The sequence below is a fragment of the Dendropsophus ebraccatus genome, chromosome 4 (genome assembly GCF_027789765.1).
Source record: "Dendropsophus ebraccatus isolate aDenEbr1 chromosome 4, aDenEbr1.pat, whole genome shotgun sequence".
Classification (NCBI taxonomy): domain Eukaryota; kingdom Metazoa; phylum Chordata; class Amphibia; order Anura; family Hylidae; genus Dendropsophus; species Dendropsophus ebraccatus.
Genome location: NC_091457.1, coordinates 132,592,851 through 132,605,004, shown reverse-complemented (window position 1 = coordinate 132,605,004; position 12,154 = coordinate 132,592,851). Strand labels below are relative to the sequence as shown.

At 42.1% G+C, this 12,154-nt stretch overlaps 1 protein-coding gene across 10 annotated transcripts in view; it reads right to left on the bottom strand.

The window, feature by feature from the left end:
* PHF2 (PHD finger protein 2) overlaps window positions 1-12,154 on the bottom strand; it is a 190,816-nt gene that overhangs the window by 23,283 nt on the left and 155,379 nt on the right. For 5 of the 10 annotated variants that reach the window (XM_069967058.1, XM_069967060.1, XM_069967059.1 and 2 more), the window contains exons 17-18: window positions 9,843-10,000; window positions 5,903-6,171 (exon numbers count right to left, since the gene is read on the bottom strand). In XM_069967058.1, coding sequence (XP_069823159.1) covers window positions 5,903-6,171; window positions 9,843-10,000 — 427 coding nt within the window. The remainder of the gene's footprint in view (window positions 1-5,902; window positions 6,172-9,842; window positions 10,001-12,154) is intronic. The other 5 variants (XR_011362652.1, XR_011362651.1, XM_069967066.1 and 2 more) reach the window with 1 other exon arrangement.

Sequence of the window (12,154 nt, the reverse complement as noted above, 5' to 3'; positions counted from 1 at the left end):
CTCCATCGCTTTATATCAGCCAGATATATTTCTATGAATTTCAGTGTAGATCTATTTTCCTCTCTTTTTACATCCATAAAAGTAATGGAAAGAAGTGTATGAGAAAGCCAGTGATAGAACTGGAGACTGCAGAAGGTGGACGCAAAAATAAGCAGGACAAGGAGCAGCAGGGGGTGCTACCATTCACATCAATAGAAGATATCTTATGACAGAAACTTTTGTTAGTCATTCGCTACGGACAAAATATACTGTTAAAATAGACACATTGGGGGAGATTTATCAAACTGGTGTAAAGTAGAACTGGCTCAGTTGCCCCTAGCAACCAATCAGATTCCACTTTTCTTACCCCAAAGACTCTTTGGAAAATGAAAGGCGGAATCTTATTGGTTTCTAGGGGCAACTGAGACAATTCTACTTTATACCAGTTCGATGAATCTCCCCCAATGTTTTTCATTGGATATCCCCTTCAAGCTGCACTTTCTTTTCTTCATTCTCAAAATCCATTAGGTCAGACCCAGACTGGTCATAAAGTGATGGTTTATCCTAGTGATAACCCTTTATGCTTTTATGGTCACATGGCTCCTAGGTAACCGCTAACTTTCTTATAATCATGTAATGTATTGAATACAGTAAGGGGAGCATAATCCCATATATGTTGTGTGTCCCGTACACGCAATGTATTCCATTGAAAATGGCTACTGGGTCCAACTTGCCTAAACCTACAAACCAGCCTGTGTTGATAATCACCAAGCTCTGCCCTTTTATTATAGACTATTTGGGGGGGATCAAAACTATCCAAACAGTACAATGTATGGGAGATGTGCTGAGCAGTAATATAATCTTATTCTCCATGCACTGCATTGTTTGGGGTCAGCTAGACAGCCCTATATATCTTATTCTGTATAGGAGATCATTACAACTACTCTTAAAGGGGTTATCCAGCTCTACAAAAACACGGCCACTTTTTCCCCCCTCTCTTGTCTCCAGTTTGGGTGGTGTTTGGAACTTCGTTTAATTGAAGTAAATGGAGCTTAATTGCAAACCACATCTGAACTGGAGACGAGAGAGGGGGAAAAGTGGCCATGTTTTTGTAGCACTGGATAACCCCTTTAATCCTTAGACCACCTGCACAACGCCACTTCTCTAACTTGGTACATCCGCACAGGACTACTTCTTAAAAAAACACAAAAGATATGAGAAAGGAACCAGACATACATATAGATGACTATGTAATACTAAGTATAAAGTGGGTATCTAGTTAGCTTTCCTGACCTGCCTGTTTAACTAAACATGTGAAATCCCTATGGAATAGCTTTCTGTTCCTCGGTTTTTCTTCTAGGAAATGTATGAAGTAATTGACAACTAGGTGTTTCCCTTCCCCATCAATACGGTTGTCCCTATCCAGTCTGGCATTGCCCAATAGTAACATACAGAGGAACAGACCACTGGACAGCTGTAAAAAATCTGCTAAAGCATTGTATTCCAGTTCTCTTCTGTGCTGTTCCTCTACTATTCTTCCTGGAAATATATGACTAAACTAACAATTGGGTGTTCCTATTCCCCCCCTGTTGGCAATCTGTACTCCCTTACAATGTGAAGCTGCCAACACAGACTGGATAGTGCCAGATTGGGTAGGCATATGCACACCTGACAGAAGCAATGGTAACACCCATATGTCAAAGTATTCATTTCCAGGAGGAGTAACAACAACACAGATTTATCAGTAAATGGGTTAAAAATTATTTTTTCAAGGCATTATTCAAGAATAGAAGAAGCACAGATACTTGTCAAAACAGCACCACCTCTGTTCTCAGGTTGTGTGTGGTGCTGCAATACTCCATACACTTCAATAGAACCAAAATGCAAAACCACATGCAAACTAGAGACAAGAGTGGAAGAAAGCAGCCACGTTTTTTTAAGCCTGGATAACAGGAGTGAAGACAGGTCATCTGTAGCGAAGATTGTGACTACTAGAGACAGAAAACAAGTACTGGGATGAGGGGTCTTCTCTCAATTTCCCTCGGTATGTGCAGTATAAATTACTATCCCCTTGGCGTTTACGTGCTTGTTTCCTTCTCCTCGTATGGACATAGAGCAGTGTAGTCTATTCATACCGTGCGGAACACGTTTATCATTCGCATACAGAAAGCCATTACAAGGTATAGGCAGGAGCCCAGGAAATGGATTATCCGCTGCAAACATTTTATAATATTTATTTGCAATCTAAGTGCGAACAATTGTTGCTCACAAAAGACGCTGCACTGAAGTCTGGAAACCAAATTTCTTTTCCTGGCCCGCGCTCACCACTGGAGGCGAACCCGAAATCTATTTACTTCAGACCACCGGCTGTTTCTGATTTCAACCGCAAATGGAGCTTTAAATTAAAGGAGAGCTATTGCCTAATGTGAGCCCGGAATCAGCCGTCTCCTACATATTCATTTGCCTTGAGAAAGAAATTGAGTTCACAACATTAAGCAACTCAAATTATATTACTTTTCTGCATGTCAATACAAGGAAAAGAACAACCAATTCAGCAGTCTTGGAACCTGTGCATGAAGCCTAAACATTCACCTGTCGTCCAAACTTTGGCAGCCATGTTTATGAAACACTATACTAGTCAAAAAAATGTAAAGGGAAGTAGGCAAGTGCAGGTGGTTTTCAGTAAATCTCAATGGTCATGTGTATAAAGTCTTCTATGCATGCCAACGCCAAGATCTTTTATCTTGTCATTAATAGGGCTCCTGACTGTCTGACACCTCTCATAAAATAAATAGACAACTGGGCATTTTCATTCCCCTCAACAAGATGTCTCACTCTGTCAGCGCTGAATGGACAGTTGTGACTATGTAGGAATACACCCCAATCGGTAAGTGGAATGGTAACACCTTGTTTTCATTGTAGTCATTCATTTCAAAGAGGAACTCAAACATCCTCTGACCAAGACCAGAGACCGATCCCCTGTATCCCCTCCCAGTCCTGGCCTCCCCTTTATGTTTGTTTGTCTTGGTCTTGTATTCTCTGCATAAAAGAGGAAGATGCAGTTAGTACCCGTATGATTGTGTTGTCTTCTCTGAGCGGATCTGCTCCGTAGAGGTTTTTCCACCATTGTTTGCTTTCCTTATGGCATTTCGTTAAACCGTTCCACTGTTCAGGATGTTGAAGTGCTGGCTATTCTGCCTCTACATTTACATTTTGTATCCTTGTTACAAAAATCAATAAACTTTTTTGGATGTTAAAGAGGACCTGTGGCCCTCCCCAGGAAATAACAATTCGGGAGCATCATTTCTTATAGCTCTGTGATGTGGTGTTCCGGTGTTATTCTTCCTAGAAATGTGTGAGTAAATAGCCAACTGGGTGCTACCAGTTGAAGGAGTCTCCATATACTTTTTAAAGTGATACTATTATAGTGATACCCCCTTACTCCATGTGCAGTTCTCTTCACCATCCACAAGTTTAGATGCTGCACATATAAAACTAATTTGTTCTTTTATTTCTGCTCTGCTTAGTTTAATTGCTTAATTTTATCAGTGGAGAGTGTCACCTAGGCGGGGCTTGTCACCTAGGTGACACTGTCCACTGCACAGAACTGCACATAGAGTTAGGAGGTGACAGTATCACTTTAAGCCTATCCAATAAGAGCTGACAGACAGTGTAGGGACACTCCCCCGACTAATGACACCCAGTTGGCTATTTAGGCATACGTTTCTAATATGTATAACAGAGGAACAGCATATGACAAAGCTATAAGAATTGTTATTTCATGGTGAACACAAGAATTTACTTAAACATGTACATAAGGTCCTCATTAAAGAGCATGATTGACTTCTCCAAAACGTCTTTTTTAGAAAATACTTGTATCGCCATTCTTCTATTATTCCTCCTGAAAATGTATGAATAAAATGACAGCTGGGTGTTACCATTACCCTTGTCAATGGGGTGTACTCTAAAGCCTCTATTAGACAGGGCAATGGAGAGGAGCAAGCAAGCACTGTCAGCGCTCGCTTGCTCCTCGTTCTCCTCCTCCTTGCTCCTCCCCGCTCACTGCTGGCGCTATTACATGTGTCAGCAGCTAGCAAGTAAGAGTTGGGGGGGGGGGGGGGGGGGGGGGGGGGGGGGGCTGCCCGGGTGATCGGTACATCGTCCGGGCAGCCCATAGAAGATAGTGGTGGTCTTTTGCTGCTGCTCCTATTCCATGGAGTGACGGCAGAAAATCGCTGCTATGTTAGTCTTTTGTCTTTCACCATGATAAAAGACAAACGAGAGACAACAATCAGCCAACATCGTTCATGTCGGCTGATCATTGTCTTCTATTACACGAGACAATTATCGGCCAAATTGTTTTGTGTAGTAGGGCCTTAACAGATGAATACTTCCCACTCAATGCTGACTGTGTAAAACTTACATCCTACTGTTAAAGGGAATGGTAACACCCCATAGTCTATTTATTTAAATGTTTCCAGGATGAATAACAGAGGACAAGTACAATAGAATGCTCAAAGAATTATTCCCCAGAATTGTTATTTTACCTACGCAACTAATCTGCTACATAAAAACGTAACCTAATGTCTGAAAGATAGGTACAGCGCCTATTTGGTCTTGGTCTAATATTTCTTTTATGCTGACATTTATATTCACTTTGTCTTTTCTAGTCACATTTGCGGCAGCCATTGATTATAACTTTCAGAATAATTCTGTCTCATTTTCAGATCCTGAGACGTTATGATCACATTTAGAAAGCGCCTGCGGCTTCTCACCACCTTTCCTTGTATCACACACTACTTGCCAAGTGTCACAGATTTCAGGGAGCGTGCCACATTGCAGCGAGACGTCTCAAGGTGTTTGGCGACATCTGAAGGTTTTGTAATTCAGCTGTATACACTGTACCTGGCGCATAGTTGTATATGGGGCCAACTTCGAGGCACCATAACTCTTGTTCTCTATACTGTATGTATAATAATGGCAATAAAAATAGAGGTGAGTCTGGACATACCCTAAGCCATATACACGTAAAGGGATCGTCTGATAAAGACAATGTCTTTCTATATGTCCTTAAAGCTGTTGGACATTGCAGAAGAGGGGAGGGTCTACCACTTGGGACCCCTTCTATGAGTCAGAGCAGTAAATCTTCCATTGCAAAAGTCTTTGTTACGCTGATGGCCATTTAACTGAATGACTGCAATGTTACACTACATTTAGATACCTGGCTAGCTATGAAGACTCCAGTGATAACAGCAGATCACCAAAGGCTATTGAAGGAGACCCAGCTTGTCTTAAAGGGGTTGTTCAGGCTTAGAAAAACAAGGCAGCACCTCTCCTGTCTTCAGTCAGCTGATAATCATCAACGATCAGCCGACATGAACTATGTCGGCTGATCGTTGTATTGTAACATATTAAAAGACAAATGACTAAGACAGCAACGATCTGCCGCCGTTGCTCCGCGGAAAAGTAGCAGCGGAAGCAGACCACCACTGCTATCCTCTACTGGCTGCCCAGACGATCTAGCGATCACCCGGACAGCCCCCCCCCTTTGCTCCCCGTGTGCCCCCCTTGCCCTCACCCGCTCGCTGCCGACATGTGTAATAGCACCGGCAGCAAGTGCGGAACGAAGAGCAAGCGAGTGCTGACAGCGCTCATTTGCTCCTCTGCATCGCGCCCCGGGTAATAGGGGCTTTAGTTGAAATGAAGTGGATTAAGCAAAACTGCAGTACCAGGCACAACCTGAGATTAAGGTTGGCGGCATTTTTGCAAGAAAGAGCTGTGCTTTTTCTAATCCTGGATAACCCCTTTAATGAGACAACTCCTTCCATATGTGTTACATAACATATTGTCCTCCAAACCTGCTTTATTCGGCTTGTTAATAGCATCAAATGTAGGGTGTATGTGTTCATCTGAGGTGTCTTACCAAAGTCGGAGTCTTTAAAGCACGCCCCCAGGTTGTCCTGCTCCTCCTCATAGTCGTCCACTGTGATGTTGTTCTTTGTGGCCTTCTTGCTGACTCGCTTGCTCGTACACTTGTTGTTGCCTGATTTCTTAGAGTTTTGGGCTGATATGGAGTTATTTTTAGATTGGTTTGAATTCCACGACGTCTGTAGACAGGAGTCAGAAGGCAAGTTAGCCATCGACAACATGCCCTGTATTGCTTCTTGTGTGCTTGGGGAAGCGGGCGGCTGACTGTGGAGCAAATATAAAGTTTGGTTACAACACAGCACAACAAATACCGTGACAGTCCCCTCTTTCTTGCATTGTATGACTTCTCCTCCACGAGCCTCCTGTGCCTATTGGAAAAATCTGGCCCTGTGGAGCTTTATATTATGTTACTGCCTTACTGACCATGAATCTACGTCATACCGGTACTCCATCCAAAACACAGAACGGACCATCACAATATCAGGATGCACCTTAAATAATATGGTAGAAAAGTAACACCCACCCTCACAATGAAATCAAAATCTTTAGTAGCTTCTCTCCTCTGCCCTAAAATTATTCATGCACACCCATTCACACAAGAGATACATACACACAATGATGTACAGGGGGGGGGGTCATTCTAAGCAATGGACGCTACACCAACAAAGCATGCGCTAGATCAGATGTTGTCCAATTCTTTTCACAGTAGCAGAAGTGTCAGAAAACCTTGATAAAATAGAGCTTGGCTCTATAGCACTGGACACATTATTATGGGTCCCACTATGGGGACATTCACATGCAAAGTAACTACGGTCTGATCCCGGGAGTTCTAAATTCTGGTCCGTTGTACAGCGTCCGTGCACGGACCGTAATTACGGAATGTATGAATGGCCCCTGTGGCTGTATTTTAGTCAGTATTCTCAGCCAGTACAAATCTTTCGATTATAGTTCTTCTCTGTGTTCCTCTTCTACTTTTGGCTACAAATACTGACCAAAGTGCTCCATGGGAATCCAGCTTTAGGGCTCGTGCACATATGTCCAGCAATCCTGAGTCATCCTGGATGGGAACTATGGACGCACAATGCTGGATGCACATCAATGGGTGTACCCACAGGACTCCATAGACTCCATTTATGGGGAACTATGTTATATGGCCAAACATATGTGGATGTTAAAGAGAATCTGTCAGCTGCATTTCATGTTCCAAACTGCTGACACTGTTAGATAGCTGTTAGGTCAGAGATACATGGCACCTACCATATATCTGTCTGTGCTTCGAGAATGTAGACAATTTTTTTTATATAGTAAGAGTCAAAGAGGCTTTCCCAAGCTCCAAGCTTCCAAGTGTCAATCAAGCAGGGAGGGGAGAGAGAGGAGGCATTCCAGCTTACAGTTTTTCAAGAAAAGCCTGTGACTCATTGTACCAAAAAATAAAAGCCTGTCTCTATATCCTGGAAGGCCAGCTGGATATAGGAAAGGTACAAAATCTGCAACATTTCCACTATGTGTGACCCTGCTCTTAAGGTTTGCATCAGTACAACATTTAGACCACAGGTGTCAACCTCAGACCCTCCAGTTATAAAACTACAATTCCCATCATGCTTGGACACCTAAAGCTAAACCACTGACTATAGAACCCCTTTAAGCTTTTAGCTATGAGATCTAACTATGTCCGCCAGCCTTGTCCTCTTCCTCAGCATCACATAGACTATTTGGGAAAATAGCATCGGTGGGAGTCTATGAGCCGGTACCTGTACCCGCAGAGAACTACCCCTTTCTCTTGGATTTGTGTAGATGCGTTCTTTGCTCTGACTGAAATACTGCATTATGTGAACGATGTGAATAGAGGCGCCAACAACACAGTTTAGACATATGGAAGTCTCATAGTTAAAAGCATCTGCTCAATGGACCTAGGAAAGAAAGGGGTCCCAACTAATGGATCGTCACAAATGCTACCCACTGCCATGCCACAAGCCATACGGGAGTGTTCGCGTCTCAATGCGATGTCCTTATTTAACCTATTGATAGAACAGGAAGGAACCGACACATCGCTCGCAAAACCTGCCAAGAAAGTCTGCAGCTTGTTCCTGTGTGTGATCTCCTCTTACTCCTTCCCAGAGGTAATTGTAGGTGAAATAGACCATCAAACCTGCAGGAAGAGCGGCTGCCGGCTCTATCTAGAGCTCTGCGCTATTAAGCAGCACATAGAGGAACGGGCCAGATCATTGCGGCACTGCCCATTACTGAATCAAGATGGAAATTCACATCTATGTGCGGGAAAGCCATCACATTCAATACTGTCTGCATCTTAATCTGTGTAATGAAAGACATTACCTACAGCTGAAACCTCAATGCATATTAATATATGTTATCACAGCCCAATGCTGGACATCCCTAATGGGTTTATTCAACTGCTATCTCCAGTCATTTGTGGACAATTTCCTGTAGATGTAGATCTCAGGGAGCAGAACTAAAATGCTATTTTTATACATCGTTTTGACATTGAAATGAATGGAAAAGTATGAGGTGGGTGGTTTTCCCACTTGTGCAATAACCAAAGTAGATACAGAACGTAAGAGGATCGAGTACAGGTGCTTCACAAACAAGATCAACAGACACAAGCAGAGGGGACAGGGTTAAGAGATGAGAAAAAGCAGAGAAGCGTCTATACAAAGGCGGCCCACTGACCAGTGCCATCTAATGGACAGAAGTGCAGCTCTGCAGAACAAACTGCAGCTGTTGCAGATAAGAGGCATGAATATTTATGAGTGCATAGAGTATAAGCTTTACTCTTTCGGCACAAATGTGCTTTATTAAGATGTAGCCATAGGAAAATCAATTGGCAATTTCATTTAAGACTCCTGGCGTCTGCAGTCACGGTGAGACTACTAGATGTGCGATTCCTCGACTCACAGACTTAAAGAAAATCTGCACGCCGTCGGATTTACTAAGAGGCGCATTTATTGATAAACTGTTTCTCACGTCCACCTCATATGCGACAACTCAGAACGGACTTTAGCCCTAGGCATCATCGCTGGGCATGTATATTTATGGACATTAATTGCTTATTTAAAAAAAAAAAAAAAAAAAAAAAGGTAAGTAAATTGTATAACTTTTTTTTGTTTAAAGGAGATATCCAAGATATGAGAAAATAGCGGCTTTGTTCCAAGAACAGTGCCACACTCATTTTCGGGTTGTCTGTGGTATTACAAGATGGCTCTGTTAATATAAAGGAAACCGAGCTGCAATACCACACACAACCTGACAAGAGTGGCGCTGTATCCTGGATAACCCCTTTATGAAGAGATTTACTAAGAACCAGAATAACCCCTTTAAGCAGACGGTGTCACCTTTAAGCTGCTCTCACCTATGTCTACTTGTTATAGGAGATTTTTTTGGGTGGCTGGCAGTTCTAGCTTCTCAGGTGTAATACCTGGCGTGCGTGGGTTGTGTTTCCCATCCATGCCTATTAGGATAATATCAGTAAGACGCCTTGGCATGATAGATCCTTCCATTACGCAGAAGGATCTATGGCCCTACCTCTGATGTCGGGTTGGTGATACACACGTCTAGATCTCTTTACGCTACAGTTTCCACACAAATGCTTATAACTATTTAGATAGAAAACACCTTGTCTGCTTTTACCAGCCAGACCATCCAGTATCCGTCCAGCGGGACAGCTGAGCACAGCAGACACTTGCCCTGGGTGTACTAGAAATCTTACAAGAAGCGTTAAAACTTATTTCCTTGTCACTTTAAAACATTGTGACACCGATTGTGAATCGCTCCGGTAGAACTGTCTGGGTTATTACAGCCTGGATACAAGCACGGGGCTGCAGGCATTATCACTGGTACACACACAAGACTGTCAGGAAGCTGTCCTGATAAATCCTGGGAAGGAACACATTCTACAAGTTTCCGTCTGCTTCACTCACCTATTTGAATTATAATCCAGGCCGCCAACTTCTTTACTTGCTTGCAACAGGTCCAGAATGCCTCCAGAACTTGCGCTGTCCTTCTTCACCTTGGAATTTCGGGCAGGTTTGGCTTCTGTGTCAATGTGAAGAGATCCCTCGTCGGAGGAGTCGTCGCTCTATATTGTGAAAGACAGTGTTATAGATTACCGTCTGCTTCCAGGAATCCGTCTCGTATCCAGATCATCATCTAGCTTCCTACACCGTTTCTGCATCAGGTTCAAAGAATACTCTAAGCTGTCTTGTAGATTGCTTTATTATGTCGAATATTTCATGACTTCAGCAGCAGCACAGGGCATGTTACCATGTACCGCATATATAGATCAAAGACACGAAACACCTAGGCCTGTATATCACTCTACTCTCTCTTGTATCTAGAGAGATTATATATGCATTCTACTCTTGTGTATATAGGAATTATATATTCACTTTATCACATCTATAGATATTATATATGCATTCTACACTCATATCTATAGATATTATACATGCATTCTACTCTCTCATATCTATAGATATTATTCATGCATTCTACTCTCATATCTATAGATATTATATACTGTATGCATTCTACTCCCTAATACCTATAGATATTATATATGCATTCTACTCTCATATCTATAGATATTATACATGCATTCAGGGGCGGATTAACTTAACCATAGGCCCTGGGCTGTTCACCAAGCCTGGGCCCCCCACCCGACTGTAACAATGGCAGCAGTAGCGTAGTGTTTAAAGTACAGGATAGATAATGTCACAATGCCCTGATTTGTGCAAAATTGCGGTAAAAAAGCAGCAAATCATGGCAGAACTGTAGCCAGGAGACAATACTCTACTGAAAGTAAAAGCCTTTTTGGGTGGCCATGGGCCCCCCAGGAGCTCAGGGCCCCGGGCTACCGCCCAAAACGGACCTGTTATAATCCGCTACTGCATGCATTCTACTTTCATATCTATAGATATTATATACAATATGCATTCTACCGTTTTATATCTGTAAATATTATATATGCATTCTTCTCTCCTGTGTATAGATATTATATGTGCATTCTACTCTCTCTTGTATCTATAGGGATTATATATGCATTCTACTCTCTCTTATATCTACAGATATTATATATGCATACTACTCTCCTGTGTCTATATTATATATGCATACTAATCTCCTGTGTCTATAGATATTATATATACACATACTACTCTCCTGTGTCTATATTATAAATGCATACTACTCTCCTGTGTCTTTATTATATATGCATACTACTCTCCTGTGTCTATATTATATATGCATACTACTCTCCTGTGTCTACAGATATTATATATGCATACTACTCTCCTGTGTCTACAGATATTATATATGCATACTACTCTCCTGTGTCTTTATTATATATGCATACTACTCTCCTGTGTCTATATTATATATGCATACTACTCTCCTGTGTCTACAGATATTATATATGCATACTACTCTCCTGTGTCTACAGATATTATATATGCATACTACTCTCCTGTGTCTATATTATATATGCATACTACTCTCCTGTGTCTATAGATATTATATATGCATACTACTCTCCTGTGCCTATATTATATATGCATACTACTCTCCTGTGTCTATGTTATATATGCATACTACTCTCCTGTGTCTATATTATATATGCATACTACTCTCCTGTGTCTACAGATATTATATATGCATACTACTCTCCGGTGTCTATATTATATATGCATACTAATCTCCTGTGTCTATGTTATATATGCATACTAATCTCCTGTGTCTATAGATATTATATATACATACTACTCTCCTGTGTCTATAGATAGGGCTGGGCGATAGTGGCCTAAATCAATATCGCGGTTTATCGCGGTTGTAGCTGCGGTCACGATAATTGAACGATAATTATGACACGCCCCTTTTTTGCAAACCACACCCACTTGCTATGCCAAACGAGCAATATTTTGATTAAAAAAAGTAAAAAAAATAAAAGTAATGTCGTCATTATTAGGGGGTCTCAGCAGAGACCTGGACGTGTATCTACAGGGGGTTACATAGGGAAAGGGGTGTATGACTGTAAAGGGAGGGGCAGATATGGGGTGTATTACTATACAGGGGGGCTGATAGCAGTGTATGTCTATATGGGGGGCTGATAGTGTATAACTATACAGGGGGCACGGACAGGGGTGTATGATATACAGAGGGGTGTATGACTACAGGGGGGATGATAGCAGTGTATGACTATACAGGGGGGACGGACGGGTGTATGATATACGGGGGG